General features: G+C 40.3%; 1 protein-coding gene across 4 annotated transcripts in view; it reads right to left on the reverse strand.

Annotated features, from left to right (window-relative positions):
* Window positions 1-17,617, reverse strand: part of RPS6KC1 (ribosomal protein S6 kinase C1) — an 86,323-nt gene that overhangs the window by 39,705 nt on the left and 29,001 nt on the right. For all 4 annotated transcript variants that reach the window (XM_040059396.2, XM_040059399.1, XM_040059401.1 and 1 more), the window contains 2 exons: window positions 8,408-8,526; window positions 868-960 (listed from right to left, as the gene is read on the reverse strand). In XM_040059396.2, coding sequence (XP_039915330.1) covers window positions 868-960; window positions 8,408-8,526 — 212 coding nt within the window. The remainder of the gene's footprint in view (window positions 1-867; window positions 961-8,407; window positions 8,527-17,617) is intronic.

Genomic DNA, 17,617 nt, shown 5'->3' on the forward strand with positions numbered 1-17,617 from the left:
CAACAAGAAAAAGAAACCAAGAAATACAGACCTCAAGGGATGAGCCACAGGTTTTTGATGCACGTTACAAATGCATAAATTGACCGTGCATCAGTAGCTCGTGCACAGACCAGGGACTACATAAGGAACTATCAAAAGGCACAAGGGATTTGGCATAGCAAAAAGGAAACGAGCCGTTACAGTCTGCATTAGCCACTGTCACACTGCTGAATAATGCATCATCTTAAAAGTATTTGGTAAGGTGGTAACTAATCAGCATTATCAAAACAACACAACAATTCTTCTGGTCTCTTAATTAGGCTTGCAAAAAAAAAAAATTCCGTATGGTCCTTTACTGTTTACAGACAGGAATTATCCTGGGATTTTGGAAGACATTATTTGCATGACTCAAAAATAAGCTTGGCTTCACTGAATCTCTGTCTTGGCAAGGGATTTCAATTCTGAATTCTCGGGGAAGGAGAACAGTCGTGTGTGTCCCCAGTTCCCATTTCAAGTAAGAGTTCAAAAGTAAGAATTTCTACCCTTCTATATTTCCAGTATCCACCAGATTGTTCAACTGAAAACACATCAACTTGTCCTTACCCCAGAACAGCAACCATGATTTTATTTTTGAAAAACAGGCCTCACCCTATTGAATGCTACCAAACATGTACCTTATTCTTCAGCTCAAATACATTTTGCATGACCTTACATGAATTGCTTAGATAAAAGCCTTTTTTTCTTCTACTTCTGTTATTTTAAAGTGCAGATGCATTTGAGTCATTTTCCCCTTTTGTTTCATATCCTTAAGATCCACAGCTTCAAAGACAAAATGTCAGCATGCAGTCGATTTATGACTGAATTCTTGAAGAGACACTGAAGAATTACCTTGTCAATCACCCCAAGGACTCTGAAGGTCTTCAGTTCCTCGGCAGGGCTCCTTAGGTTCCAAGAGGGCCTTGAACTTAGTGATCCTGGAGGCTAATGGAAGATATCAAAGATTACACATCAATCAGGGTGGTACTTGAAGGAAGACTGCCTGCTGAAGCAAATGCCAGGCCGAAGGAAACTAAATTTATCATAAATCAGAGAGACTGAAGATGAAAGGAGAAGTTTTCTGTTTGTCCTTAGTGGGGGGAAAAAAAAAACAACAACTTGCAAGTAAATAAAAGTCAAGATAACACTGAAAATAAAAATTTAAAAAAGAAAAAAGCAATGAATTTTTATATTTTCCATGCTTAATGGAACCCAGCAATTGATTACTTAGTTCTTACCACATGATAATAATCAATCAAAGCCTTACAGGTATTCTGGGTACAAAATAATTCAGAGATCACTGAGGAGGAGAAAGCAAATTAGAGGCTTTTTAAGCCTGAAGAACATAAAATGCAGAATTATAAACAGGGTTCTCTTGCTCTCTGGTGGGCTTTATGAAATCCTCTTAATAATAAGGTGCACAACAGAAACTATTCCTAAAGCTACCTTAGAAAAAATTAGCTAGCTACGTATCATTAATCTAGAAATTAACACTACAGCAAGAAAATTGGCAGGTGCTAACCATTCAAGTAGTTAATATGCTAATATACATAGATGTTTGTCCATACTATGTTTTTTAGTTTCTCAGAGCAAACTCAAAGCTTGCCATGTCACAGGGGGGAACAACGTTTCAGCTGGAAGTCTTTTGGGACAAAGATCAACCTTTTAAGCATCCCATACACCTCTGGCATGTGAACAAATATTTTCAGCAGTTTCTAGCTGCCAACTGAGAGAATTCATTAGATCTCCCTCCAAAAATTCAACGTGTAGCTTCTAGTAGAGCCAAAGACCTGTATCTCTTCCTCACAAATAAGGTAACTTCATTTGCAGCGCTGCTGAATGCCAAACTCCTTTTAAGCATAACCTGGCCTCCCCAAGTAGATTTCTATCACACAAAGGTGCAAGGGAAGAGGAAGGTCAGCATTCTGAAGCAATATGTAACAGCTGTGTCACAAGGGAAAATGGTTGGTAAGCATATTTGCTGTGGATGAAATGCCTATCAGGAAAAATCAGAATTTTTTCCCTTGTGATGAGAAACTCCAAAATCCTGAACTAGGCAGAGCAATTTCCTGCCCCCCTATTTTTCCCCCCTTCAGGCATCCTTACTGTACTATCCAACACAACTCCTCAAAGCCTTCCCCAAAACTGGACCCATTCACTCAACAACATTCTCTCCTTCCAAATTCCTTCCTGCAAATCAGTACTTATTTAAGTACTGATTGCACACAAAATCCGAAAGAAAAGGCCATAAATACACGTTCAAAAAGCTTGGAGAAAAGTGAGCTCTTCTAGGCTCAGTGTTTAGGAGTTTATTAGTTATCTTCATTTTTTTTTTGCCTGGATCTGCTAATTGTTTTGTCACACAAACCCTGCCAAGCAGAAATACCAACAGAGTTAAGAGAAAACAACCCAGATTCGACAATCTAAAACTAAAGGCTTTAACAGGAAGAAGACTAAAAAAAAAGAAAACACTACATGAACTTTTTTCTCCAAACCTAATTTTGGTTCCAGCAAGCTGTTGAAAGTATTTTGAAAGTGAGCAATTTTTCTGCAATAATGAAATACTTCCTTTGAAACAAAGAGTTGTGCTAACACAGTTTATTCATGACAAGATTTCAAAAGCATTCTAAGGAATACATTTAAAGGAAGAGAACATTTCCTAATCCTCTAGACTACTATAGAAGATTTTCACTTCTATCTCCTTGCTATTACATTTTATAATCATTCCTCAATAATCATGCTTTTAAAATGATCTCCTATGAATAACATTTCAACCATGAATTAAGTTCATACATCTCTACAGAAGTTAATAGTTGTCTAATAATGCTATACAATCAGATTCCTGCACCCATCCTGTCCAAAGAGCCAAAAAACCCCAGTATATATATTTTAGGTCCTTCTCTAAAATGTGGCCAGTGGTGGCACAGTTGGTAATACTGTGTATACACACCAGTTTTTATGTGTGTGCTCTACAGTCATTTCTTACTTTAAAGGGATTTACAATCACATCCACAGCTCCCAGCAGGCTCTCCATTTTTATCAGTTTTGCTCTTTACAGTACTTTGGTTTCACTGTTTCAAAGTCTAATAGAAGAGCCCAATGATGGGGAGGCATCACATTCTGCTGTGAAACAGGCTGGAAGCAAACTCTAAATTCCCAGAACAATTCCCAAAACTACAGCAATTAAGCACTCTATGAAACAGCCTGCTCCTCTGAATAGAGTAAAAATCCAAGCTCAGCATCTAGGCAACAATAAGAAAAATAACTAAAAACCCTCCCTCTCATCAAAAAACAGAGGAACAAAAAAAAAAAAAAAATACAGGAAGGAGGATAACAAAAAAAAAATCAAAAGCTTCATTTGCCTTTAGAAATGAAACAAATATTCTGAACAAAGTGTCAGGCTACCTCAGCCTGCAGAAGGCCTTCGGCAGCCTGTCCAACTGCTCAGCATGCTGCTCAGGTATCCCAGGATCTTCTCTGTTGTGGTCAGGCCATCTCTATTTCCAGACTACACTCCGGGCTGCACAGCTGGATTTATCCAGAGTTAGGATAGGCATCGCCAGTTCCCCTCCCACCATCGCCTTTTACCACGTGTAAATTTCAAGTAGAAAAGGCTGATGCTGACTGTGATGCTCCTGCAAAGACCCAGCAGCCTGTGGCCACTTCTTGCCTTTGGAAAACTCTGGTTTTGCAAGCTACACAAGGAATGTGGCAATAGCTCTTGCCTCAGCTTTGGCATCACTGCCAGCAGGTGGAAGAGCAGACAGAGACGCAGGAGTACCAGCCAGGTAAGAGAAAGGGCATTTCATATTAACCTCACTTAAGGCAAGAGCACTATCCCTAGCCCAGGGACACAAACACCATTTGATGGGAAATCATAGGATATCCTGAGCTGGAAGGGACCCACAAAGATCCAGCTCCTGGCCTTGCACAGGGAAACTCCAAAAACCATACCACGTGTGCATCTCAGGCTGGGGGCACCCCAGCATCTGTGGTGGGGGTTTCTTGCACCTCTTTACTTCCTGGGATGCAGTGAAACATGAGGAATGGTAGAGTGCTGCCCCTTCCTTGGTTGCTCAAAGCAGTCCACGTGCTCAAGCCAGTGATGCCCCTCACACTGGACTCTCAAAGCTTCCCCAGCACAACTGCTATTTTCCCTGGATTTCCCTCTAATTAAATATTTGATCTTTATTTTCCTCTCTTCATTCTTTCACCCAGAAAGCTCTGCTAATTTAACTGCCAATGCTGCCACCTCTGACATCAGTCACCACAGATCCCCGGGATAAGAAAAGAGAACTTTCATGAACATCAGTGCAGATCTGCACATCAAACTGCAATTTCCCCTTGCCATTCAGAGGTCTGAGTCTGATGATTTCAGTAACTGTCTACCTGCAGCATAGCCAGATCTTCACTTGCAGCAAGAAGACGCCTTGTTTTGATGCAGATACACTGGTATCTGCCCCATGGGTGTGACAGTGCTTCCAGCTCTCCTGGTCTGGCAAACATCCTGGCTCCTTCCTCTCTCTCCACCAGGAGAAAATCAGGTTGGATTTCTGCCTGCATCTGAACCAGACAGAACTACAGAGTGCTTCAGAAGGCCCTCAGTGAGCACCAGTTGGGGAATGCACCTTTCCTGAAGCTGGGACACACCTTGGATGGGATCCTGGAAGTTGAGACTGAATCTCTTCTTTTATGCTATATTTATATCTCACAGAACTACAGCAGTGCATTTTCTTTATACTTCATATAATTTTCATGCACGTTTAATGAGAATTTTAGGAAGATATCTTATGGAAACCACAAAGACTGCTTCTTCTGTTTGGGCATCAGGCTTGTATGTACCTCTTGTTACTAAATTGCTTTGAAAATCAAAAATAATTGACAATTTAAAAGACAACCATTTTCATATCGGTGCAAAAAGAAACAGCTCTGAATACATAGTTAGGTGTAGTAAGTAGGATCAGAACTAATTTTAAAGAGGGAAAAAAATATGCTTTATAAAATCTACCAAAGTTAAAATGGCCCCACAGCCTGTCCAAGCAGCTGTGCTGGGCTTTGCAGCTGACAGCTATGCAAGACTGCAGTTTTCTAATGGTCAATCCAGTGGGATTCAGAGGCTGTTGCTGCAGCTCCCACTCCAGCTTGGAGATGGCTCCCCAGAGATGCTACTTAAAAAGGGGCAGAGGAGAAAACGCAGCTTGAGAATCTGCAAAATCAGCCAGCGCTGCTCTTACACAGCGCTCTGCAGCACTTGTCCCAGAGACGGTCCTTGAGGGTGCTGTGCTACACCAAAAGAGGAAGAAAAGGACAGCATTTGCTGCAGTTTGTTTTTCCAGAAGGTCCACACACCTGTTTAAAGCTCCAGAAGCTGTCTCCACATCTCCTACTCTTATGGGTCACAGCAAGGTTTTTCTCAATGTTTACAAGACACTCAGATGAGTTCCCAGCCCAAGGTCACACTTGCGTCAGTTCCTTGTGTTTCTTTTAAGCCCTTCACCTAAACCCTTTCTTTAACAATGCCAAGGATTCTCCAAACACCACCTTCTCGTGTTCCCCTCTTCACAGCTTGCACTTGCAAGCAACAGGGTGGTTGCTGGGGATGCTATCCTTGAGAGCTACTGCTGAAAAGTAACAAAGTAGTTGTTCTTTATTTGGTTTCCATGACATCAATGACAATTTTGCTTCTCAGCTCTCAAATACCAGACTTTTGCCGCTTCAGGGAAATCTGGTCCTGGAAGAGGCAAGGGCCTGGCATCCCCAGCCATGAAAGAATGTCTGAGTTCCACCTGCCCGGGCCCCCAGAGAAAAGCCAGCCTCTGTGCTTTACCTTCACGTGCTGTTCAGATGGCCAAGGGGAAGCTTGGGGCACACTGAATGGGCACAGTCTTCTGAGACTGCTGCAGGTGGCTCAGCACACGGCTGGCATCCCAAGCCTTTGGGAGACAGGACAGGCTGAGAAGTGCAGGACAGTAACTGAACCTGCACTTCTGAGCTTACCCCTTCCCTTGCTGGACAGTTCTCTGGCCTGGTGGAGGAGAAGGAAATAAAATTCCATGTGTAAGAAGGACAGGTCAGCCGAGTTCTGATGCTGATGTCCATGACTGCTCCTTTTAAGGGTACAATAGGAAACCCAAAGCCACCTACAGCAGACAGGGGTGACAAAGCTGCTCTGCCCGGTGACACCAGGTCATGAACAAGAGAGAGCACTTTGCCCTAAATGCCCACACCCACTTACTAGCCAGACCTCTCCCTCCAAGGTGCAAGGTTCCAGCACCCCCCCTGCCCATGAACCCTGCCCACCCCCCTTCACTGAACCATTCTTTCTGTAACAAAACTGCACTCTGCCAGTCCTAACATCTAACCTTGCCCATCAGGGACTTAATGTCTTTTGGAGAAGGACACAAAGTTCCTGCAAGTTGCCACTGGTATCTGCCAAGCATCACACTATATATAGATGCAGGCTCTTTTAACGCACTTATCACTGTCCATATGGGATGGAATAATTCATGCAAACTCCAATACAAACTATCTTGGGCAGTAAAAATAATAAGCAGTAACTAAGGTGCAAGAGTTCAGGTCTGCTTAGCAACCAACGTGCAGGGACAGTCACATTCCTCCTTTTCCTTAATACATTAAGCAAAAGCACAGAGCATGCCAATTCTTTGTGGTCCCTACCACCACCCTCACAATAACTTTGGGAGTTAAGTCCTTCTCCCAGATAACTTTCAGCTATGAACAAGAGATAAGCTCTTCCTCACCACAACCATCATGACCCATAAACACCATCTGCCCTCAGTATCAGCAAATTCCAAAGTTCTAGGATAAATGTAAAATTTATGCATTATGAAGATCAGCAAATAAAGGACATTAAAATACATGTACAAACCTAGAAAAAAAAGAAGGCTAAATCGTGGCTGCATGGCCTTTTTTTTGTAAACAGGACAATCAGCCAGGTGCAACACTGCACAAAAAAAGATTTGCCATAATTTGTCAATTTTGAGTTTCAGCACAGAAGGAAAACGGTTTTTTATTCTATCTGCTTTTTTTTTCTTGTCTTATCCCAATTAAATCTGCTTTTCCTTGGATCTGAAAAGAAGGCATGTCTTATTCAGTACAGCATAAAAGAGGAAATACTTTACCTCTCAAGTTCACACAGAAAAATGCAACCTATTTCTTCCTCCTTCCCAACCACAGTTAGTTTCTAAACTTATAAAAAGGCGAAAATAGGTTGTTCGTGGATTTTTTTCTCTTGTTCTTCGGTTTCCAAACACACTGAGGATTCAATTCAATATAGCTTCTTCCCCATTTTCAGGGGTGTTTGACCCAAAGAAAGAATACCTAGTAGGAGTTCGTATCTGTCCAAAATATTAAATTGTTCAAAGTACAGTTCATAGCAACAGCAAGACTCCAAGCCTCACAAAATATATCCCATTTGGAACATCCTCAAAATTGTACTTGTGGGCTCTCAACATGAAAAAATCTACCCTTAAAAAATCAGTGTCTTTGCTTTTTAAAATTACTTATTAGATAGGAACCTTTTAGAAGGCTTCCAATTTTTGCAGCAGTTGTCTCCTTAAAGCATTTTTAGATCTGTGCAAAGTAAGAAGCAATAATCTTCTACCCCTTTTGTTATCCCTTGATATCAGAGAGTCCGGAACTTTGTAGCTTTTATACTTACTGCAATAGGGCATTCATTGACAATAACACAGTTTAACATGACTGCAGTAGAAGTCTAAAGTAGAAATAGACAAATCCCAAAGGAACTGTTTAAGGAAGGGCGAGTTAGATATTTATTGAGGGTACCTTAGAGCAAGCTTTGTTTGTCTTTTGTACAAGCACAGATAAGAGCATTCTGCTCAAGAAAGTAAAAATTAACACAGAAACTTCTCAATGATCAAGAAGGAGCTGATCTCACAAGCATAACCAAGAGAGACATCTGAAAGGATTAGGAAGAACCTTTGCTCTATTAAGAACCTGTTCTGTGGAAAATTAATCTGATCCCCTCTACCTTGTGCTTGACTCATAGTGATACATCACTATGTGCTAGGCTAAAGAAACCAAAAGGTATCTCACTCCCTACAGGACAGACTAACATCCTCATGGAAAAGTCAAATGAAATATTACATTCCAGTATGGGGTTTTTTGTGGTTCCCACGAGCAGTAGGAAAGCATGTGAAAAGCAGTCCTGTATTAAACCAAGCACTCCTTGTAACATTATGAAGAATCAGAAAGAATGGCAACTTAACAGAAACACAACATCAAAATACTCCTCGGGCCTCCCAAAAGAGAAATTCCAGACAGCTTTCGAACCTTAAGCTTGAATATGCTTTGCTACATAATTATACCAAATTCTGAAAAAATTTAATTCAGAAAAATATTACTTAAAGCCTACCATAGAAACAGACGCATCTTCAGAGGTTTTATGGTAGAGACTGGAAATTTTTTCAGCACGCATAAGGTATTCTGCAGTCTTCCTTTTCACTGCTTCTCGACGAGTTGGGCTTGATTCACCTCAATGGAGGAAAAAAAAAGTTATGTTTTCTATAAAGAGGGAGGTACTAAGTAATCAAAGCACACTACTTTGATTCTACATTTTTGATTTCCTTTGGGTTATTCATAATCGAACTTAAAGATATGCATCTTCTAAAAATCCTGTACTGTGATCTCAGAGTTCTACAAAAATAACAAAGCAAGCCTTGCTATAGACTAAGGTAAATAAAAAGCCTTTCCTAATATTTCCATGATTTTGTATATGTTCCTATGGTAACATAATTAAGAACTGAAACAAACCGCTGATCCAAACCCTGTATTCCAAAAAGCAAAATCAATTAGGAAAGACAGAATAAGATGTTTACAACAAAACAACAAACTTATTTTTCCCTCAGGTTTCCCGTATGGACACTCCTAATTATACATGAAGTCTAGAAATGCTATTAAAATCAAGAAGGCAACTGAGAAGAGACGCTAAGAACTCCTGCTCACACCTTTTCAATGCTAGGCATTTCCAGCCTCTTGTCTTGGGGTAACATGGAAAGAAAGCAATAAGCACTTGCACCAACTACTTCACTTTCCAGATGGCTAAACGACCATTGTATGACTTCTTATCTACCCAAACTCTTGGTGAGAGCCATATGATACCACACAAATTCTGAATTCACCCTGAAGCTTTCAGTTTGGTTTAGGCATGCACATCCTGAGCGATATATTGCTGTGACAGACTCAACCTGTGATGGCAACACCCAACCAGTCAAATGCCAAGCACATACAAGACTGTGAGACACAACTGCAATAATAGAGAAATGAGATTATTATGCTAAAAAAAAGACAGAGACAACTGTCCCAGAAGAAGACTGAAGGACAGCAAAGACTTGATCTGGCCCTGATAGTCTCTCCTAGCCCTAACTGAGGCCATCCAAGGCTTGCAGAAACAAAGACTTGGCTGTGACACGCTCTGCACTGCCAGGTGCCAGCCAGCACCTCTCAAACCAATGCTCAGACAGGGCAAGGAACTGCAAGGGTATCTGTCCAACAGCTACTGCACATGAAAGACAAGGCAAGGAACAGGAGAGGCAATAAATTAAACACACAAATACACAAAGCCCAACCAACAGCAGATAACATTAACGAAGACTTGAACTGGTAAGACACTGATCACCCGGCCATGAAAGGATCCCGAATGTAACCTTGAAGGAGTTCAACCAGAAACTTTGTAACTGATAAGAAAAAAAAAAAAAAAAAAAGCATTACTGCGGGTTATCACGAACAAGTCTCATAAAAAAGGGCAAGCTTATTATGGAATTTCTGACAGAGAACTTACTGTGTGAATGTTTGCATTCAGAAATTACTGTGGGAGGTTTTCAGGGGGCAATTGTGGCAATGCGTAAGATGCTGGGAGATTTTCAAGGGCAGAATTAAAGGTAGGGGTCAAGGTGGATTGTTTTAAAACAGAAATTCCCATTCGTTTCATACCATGACTAGAGACTACTCACACAGAACCATCATACCCAGACTCCATCAAAAGTAAGCAGAAGAGACTTTGGGTCTACTCCAAGTTCTGATCTCTTGTAAATTTTACTGCCCACCTCAGAGCAAGAGGGAAAAGCGATTGCCCCCTCCTTGGATATAGAAGCAAGACTGCTCTGCAAAAGCCTTTGTCTACATTTAGCTTGAGACAGACAGAAATCCAGTGCACCTTCAGCATACAATATTATGGATATTTATCAATATCTCATTAATTTCTCTCATTCTAAAGACCATGGGGAATCTTGGTAAAAAGTTCCCTGGATAAGACTGCCATCTAGGATTAAAAAAAAATAACATTGCTCAACTCTTTGAAGTTGAAGTTGGCATTATTAATGGAGAACAGATACACAGTATTTTTTTCTTATAAGTGTGTGTTGCAATTTCCTAAAACACCTTGCTTGCTAACTCTTGCTTTCATCTGCGCACGAAGTGTTAAAGCACCGTGAAACTTCCTCGTGCCAACGCACAGGTGAGCGCCCACGTTCTCTCAGACACATCAAGCGGCAGCCGCTCAGGGAAAACAAGGCATCTGCACAGCAACAGCAAACTCTTCAGCCAGCATCTCCTCCAAGCAGGCTGCTAGAAAACTGCTAGGTTAGTGGCTGAGGCTATCATAAAAGTCAAGCTTACTGCTTAATTGTTAGTTACCTGTATTTCGTTTGGATGTTTCTTGCTTTTTTCCAGTGCTTCAGTAATTTTACAGTAATTAACAAAAATCACCTAGGATGTCCCCTTAGAGCTGTCTTCGTTCTCCCTACTTTCACGAGACATTCATTTCAGTTTTCCTTCTACTTTTCCTTCCCAAGTAATTTGTTAAATAACCTTTGCAAACTGTTCCTCATTAAAATCTTCAGCCATAAAAAAGGGTGTGGATTCACAAAATAACATGTATTCAAGTTTTTGCCCCATATTTGTGGATAAGATCATTAACAGTTCAGTCTCTGAATACTTTAACAGGTGGATGATTGAGAATTAGGTTTATGGAAATAGGATTTGGGCTTTTTATTTTTTCACTAGTTTAACCAAGAAAATGTAAAAAGAAACAGCATTGCAATACAAATTCCGATTTAAACAGCCAATATCTCACAAAAATCTGTAAATAAATATAGGATATAAATTTAATAAACAAATAAATGCTACTTAAAAAGCCTCAAACACAGAGAGTAACAATAAAGACCCCATTAAGCTAAAAATAATTTTAGCATTTATGCCAAATTCGAGGTCATAGAACTGTTCACTTAAAACCAAATAAATCACTAAAACAGAGAACAAATCCTAAACTAGAGCAAATCCTTGTATCTGACAGATGTCAAAGCTGTGATTCAGACTTCATGGATTTTTCTTAAATGCAATGTTACATTTTGCCATGAAATATTGCGTTCAGTTATTCCAAATGTGTATTTTCAAAGGCATCAATTTTATTTTATAATAAATTAGGAATAATCATTTATTCTCAGTTAAGAACTTTTGATTTAAATATTGTGTGAGCATATTGAGCTCCTACTTCCACTCTGTGGTTAGCCCACAATAATCTAAAGAGATATCTCACTAATTACAATTTAAACTTGAAAGGCATTTTTCTTTAAATGGCAGCAAACAGGAAATGTTTAAACTGTGTCAAAGCCTTTGATGAATCTTTACAACTGTTCATAAAAGATCATCCTGCTTAAAATAATATTGATTTTTCATTCATTTTCCCAGATACTAGAAGATTTATGTTGCATCTGATCAGGATCAAAGCTTCTCCCCCCTCCTGATCACTGGGATTAAATCAGCAATGTCATTTTACACTTTTAAAAACTACACTGCTAAAGCAAGATATAAAAGTGCAGCAAGGCTGATCATAGAGACCTTAGAATAAAAACCCCTCAAGATTCCCCGTCTCTCCTTCTCCCTCTGCGTTTGTTAGGGAGCAGCTGTGCCTCACACAGATTCACATGAATGAAAATATTAAGGCGAGAAACCACCCACTTAGTTTATTTTCCATATGACTTTCCTGTAATTATTTTGTAAACTGTTCACACAACAATATATAAAAACATCTGCAAAAACAGGTAATTAATGTGTCAAGCCAAACTAATGCATTTTTTATGGTGTCCATGCTTCGTCAACTGTAATTATAACTCTTTTTAAGCAAATGATGATGTGTTTGTTGCAATGTGCAAGTGGTTATTTTAGATGCTCTGTTTACTATTACTGCAAACAGAATATAAAAACTCTAGAGCTACTTTGTTGCACATACAAGCCTTCATCCACACACACAAGCACAAGCAGGCTGATCCCTCATTTTCCAAAGGCTTTGCCTATTTCAAAAGAAATAAAAATATCTTAAAATGAAAATTGGCTTTGGAAAGGCTGACCAGGCCACCCGCTGACCAAAGTAACAGTAAGCCAGAACATTAGGACAGCAGCCAATGATTTAAAATTTGTTCTTTAATTTGTTTTTCTAAAGACAGCTCAGCTACAATGTATTTACAAGATGGATATTCCTAACAACATTCAAACGATTTTGAGGGTTTGATAGAGGAAAACCACAAATATCGGAATAATTGTGCCATTGAGTTCTTCTGTGACTTGTCTGATTGTTTGCCCACAGCGCACTGATTTGCATGAAAAACAAAAAGAAGCAGCACTTCCACAATGCACAGCAGTGGCATCTGGAAAACTAGCAGAATTTTTTCCCGTCTTCTGCTCAGAGTCTTCACTCACACTTGGTGGTTCCTCAGAAGAGGACACACCTTTGAGAGATCAGCTAACCTCATGCTCAAGTGTTCAGCTCAGTTAACTGCTTATTCACACATCAAATCTTCTGTAATTCTATCATACAAGAAAATTACTTATGTTTAGGTAGTAACAGCAAAAAGCTATTGAAAGGGGGCCATATTCAATAAACTTAGACAAATAAAAAAACATTGATCAGTAAAGACTCTGAATCCGTCCTTCTTCCTCAAATAATCTGGGACACTACAAAGAGAACACATCTAAGATGCACAAAGGCGTTGTCAAACTTGCTCTGGTGTGTAACTATTCTCCTCCAAGGATCCAGGATGTAGTCATGGTGAAGATCTGTTTATCTCTGGATGATAAAGATAGCTCTAGCTGCCACTTGCTACTAACACATACAAAAAAAAAAAAGAAATAATAATAAAAAAAAATCAGTAAGTCATGATATGTAGCACCCATCCAGGAACTCCAGATATCTCTTCCTTTCTTTGTGCCCGACCAGTTCCAAACCCCTCTTACCCTTAGGGCGGTAAGAGGTTTTCCTCCGCAAGAGTTAATCTGCCAGGGCAACACAGGTGCACTCCCTACCCGAGTAGGTGCTTGGCCAGGACAGGGATATTTTCACAGAAAAAGTAAGGCCATAAACTTAGTATTACCTGTCCCAATCCTCTGTGACCTCCTCTTCCTGCTTTTCTCTCAGACTTACTAAAAATATATGTGGGCTGCCTTCCTTTAAAGAAGATATCAGAAGAGATTTGTTCCAGGAAGGAATATCCTCTTGCAGAACAAGCTACAAGGAACTTGTGCGAGACTGCCTGTTGTGCCAGCCCTAAACTCCACGTTCTTAACAATTTAAACGGTAAAACTTTCTCTAAATACTGAAATCTTCAATGAAACATTTATAATTGCCAAATCTAACAGCTATAATACCATTTTTTATTTTTAAAAGTTTTTTTATCTTCTTCACAGTCTTCCTGCACATATCACCCAGCTGGATTGCTGAATTTTTCAAAGAATTGCTCTCTATAAAAATGCAAGGGAGTAAGCCTTAAAAGATTTATTTCTTCTCACAATGAAAAGAGGTTTAGCAGCACCTTCCTTATTAGTGGGTAGCCCAGCTGTTATTTTTGCCTAATTGGTTCAAGAGGACCTCTGTTCTTCTTAGGGCAAACACTTCTTACATCATGTGAAGCAGACTCCTTTGTCCATATTAGCCAAACAAAAGCTCAGGCACACCGTAAGTGACAATGCGACTCATAATCCAGCACAGGTTTGTGATGACTTTGGAGACTGTTTTATAACCCCAAAATTTATTTCAGGAAGGGGAAAAGCTGCTGATTTTGGAACGAGTCTCCACCAACTTTCACAGGAGGGTGGGTAACCTTTAATTTTCAAACAATTACTTAAGTGAAATGTGGCAGGTGCTGGGGTAGACAGATACTGCAGCATTAAGGAAAGAGCTATAGATTTTAGCAGCAGGTGGGGGTTTGGAATTGTGAAATAAGACCACTACCTCATCAGCTCTAGTATGCTTTACATTATATTAACGGCGAGTTCCTTTGAGGCGCTGATCAAATTCTGCAGCTGAAAAAAAACTGTAAATACTAAAAAACAAGACAAAAGTTAAGCCCATCATGATAAAACAACTCGATCTTTTTTTTTTTTTTTCCTTAACATTCTGAGAGAGCTGAAATTTATGAAGATGCAACACCTATATCAGAACCATTCTTTCTTGCTTTTCTGAAGATTTGGGACTGTACTGCATTCTATCAGCCAAGAAGAAAAGCCACTTAAAAGTTAAACCTTTCACACTAAAGTTACAAATTTGTAACAGTGAGTGAAGACCTACAAATTCTTCTTCCAGCTTTCCAGTGTGCTGGTAACTATTACGTCCATATGTTACACACATCATCTTCACTGCAGGTTGCCTGAGGTCCTTAGAGATCTACATTTCCTATGAAGTTACCAGTTCTGTAGAAAACCTATGGCTACACACCTGTTGTGTAAATGTCTAGGTAAACATCTCTCTAAGGGGAAAAAAAAAAAAATGTTGGCATATTTGCCAAAGCTAAGCTTACACAGAAGAATGGTGGGAGTGAAATGTGTTTGACTGACCAGTAAAACAGGAGTCAATAACTGAAGATAAGAAATGGAACTTGCCAGAAAGGTTAACCAACAAACATCTGCTTCTAGAGAAACTCTTGTGTTAAATACACAAGGTGATGGTAGCTTTTCATATGCATGTGCAACTACCTGGAAAAAAATGAAATGAATGGTCACAGCACCCAGCATTTCAGGAAGGAAAGTCTTAACTTCCCATCCAACTGCTAATACTTGTAAGTCTTGACTGTAAGGTATTTCACCAAAATAAGACTTAATATGACAAATATTCTTGAACATTCTTCTGTTGAACTACTTCAGAAGGCAATAAACCCTCTAAGTGTTTCAAGACAGAAGGACAAACAATGACATTCTAGCACAGAGGAGGGAACAAAATGGTGAGAGCAGCAGCACGTCCTCCAACACAAGCACCATGGGAACAGGGAAAGAGCACTGAGTCAGAGCAAAGAAGTTATACAGACCACCACCATGGGAGAGAGGAAATTTCCAAGTTCTCTGCACTCCTCCTTCTTGACTAAAAGGACAAGTTCAAATTAGAATTAGCATGCACAATCATTGCTTGCTTCAGAGCAGAGTGAACCCAGGCACACAGACCCCTACCCCTTCAAATAAGAACAGTTTGCAGCAAAGTACCGCAGGGGGGAAGAAAAGAAGAAGGCAGACTAAAAAACCCAATTATGATATTCATAAATCCTGACAGTCTAATACTACTCATATTTATGTATTAAATACAATTCTACTAATATTTATGTATTAAATGCAATTCATACGTACTTTTATACACTACTATGCGAAATAGTATTTTTCCCTCAGCAATCACAAAAATCTCTAAACAGAAGAGGCAGCAGCAGGCCTTGTAGAGATCAAACCTATACTAGTCCTTCTACAGAGCTCTGAAGCTAAGGAGGCTATTTTAAGATACCGGAAATGTTGAGAGGGAAAGAGGACAGGAAAAGAGAAAAGGAGGATGTGAAAAGAGAAGCTGTATATGCAAGAACTGTTTGGGAGAGAATCAGAGCACTGATTATCGTGCAGCTTCATGCCCTTAAACCTATCTATGCAGTTTTTCTATCCCAGCTAGCAATTTGCCTCAATTCACCTACAGCGCCTAAGGCATTTAATTCTGCAGCCAGAGACTTCAAATTTCTCACCTGCGGACAGCAGCGGCACTGTAACCTACATCAGTCTGCCCTGTCTACCCTGCATGCTGCAACAAGTGTGGCAGCCCTACTGGGCCTTCTGAAGGGAAGTAGAAACCCCACACAGCTACAGTCAAAAGAAGATTCCTGCACTTTGCAGCTAAGTGTTGCGGCTAACAACAGCTGAGACAAAAGGCAGTGCAGGCTGGAAGAGATGTCTGTCAAAGAGGGCAGGCACATGCAACAACCTGGCAAGGAACTGCTATGAGGAAAGACTCAAATCTTGGAAAGGTCAGAGCACCACCAAGTCAATGGAGCTAGCTGTGTCCCAAGAGGGAAAAAAAATGAGATTTCTAAGGCTCACCTAGCTACATACTTATTAATTCTTTAACAGCCACATGCTAAGTAACCACATTCAGAGTCATCTCCGCACCACACCTCACACACTGGCTTGCAGGTATGGCTACAATTCACTTTCATATGAACTGCAAGGTTCTAAACCTCAGACCTTTATCAGCCCTCTGGTGCAGAGAAGTCTTACATTGAATGGAACTTTGCTTTGAGTGTTTCTTCACATAGCTGAATCTGGCTGTATTTATACACTAACCAGTTTCTGGCATTAACTATATACATTAACCATACTCTACTGGCACACGCTGTATTTTACCGCTTTGTCGCAGCGAGGAGTCTAAACCCAGCACTTTCACATAGGGAATGACATCACTCACACACACATCTAGCGCATCCAGCATCTACTGCACAGTGAAGGATCCTACAGCACTAATCTGCTCTGGAGCTCTGTATGGTCTGCAATGGGCTTGGAAGACAACACATTCCAATTGTGAACAGTTCATAGTCCATACTAGCATGTGTTTCAGCGTCACTGGCAGCACGGTGAGATGTGACTTTTTTTTTAACCAGCCACAGTACTTCCAACATCCATTCTTAACCCAGCTGCTGATCAACAGACAAGTCCTGTTTTTTCTTCTGAAGCAGCAGCTGTGATTTCAAAGTTGTATGAAGCATTAGGAGAGAGGGAGCACTTCGTATCATTGTTCAGAAAGCTCAGGCCAAACAGCATCCTCACAGTCCAATAGCAGGAAAGAGAAATGGTTTTCAGCTCCTTTGGTAGGAACCAGGCCAGGAAGTTCTTGCCTTGACTGGTTCCAGCCTTAGTGGAAGTATAAAACTACAACAGCAAATGGGTTGAGTGAATACACCACAGGAACCCAGAAGCCTTAGATCACAGCGGGGAGAATTACAGTTCCATCAGTCATCCCATCATCAACCTTTCATCACCAACTCTGTGGAGTTCAGCAAAACTCTGAGGGTTTTCCTGCAGGCATCAAGCTCACACCCCAATTCACCTTCTCAGAAAACAGGTCTGTTGTTTCCTTAAAGACATTGCCACAACCAGACACATCTGCTGGATGGCTCAGAAACTGCTAACATCAATGAAGAACACTACTCAGAGGCCTTCATGAGTGAAAGGAATTTAAAATAGCTACTGTGTGGTAACAGAAGTTGTCTCCACAAGTGCCATTCAACAAACAAGCAAAGGAAGCCAGAAATACGCTGGTGGAACGCCATGGCCG

Source organism: Hirundo rustica, chromosome 3 (assembly GCF_015227805.2).
Source record: "Hirundo rustica isolate bHirRus1 chromosome 3, bHirRus1.pri.v3, whole genome shotgun sequence".
NCBI lineage: Eukaryota > Metazoa > Chordata > Aves > Passeriformes > Hirundinidae > Hirundo > Hirundo rustica.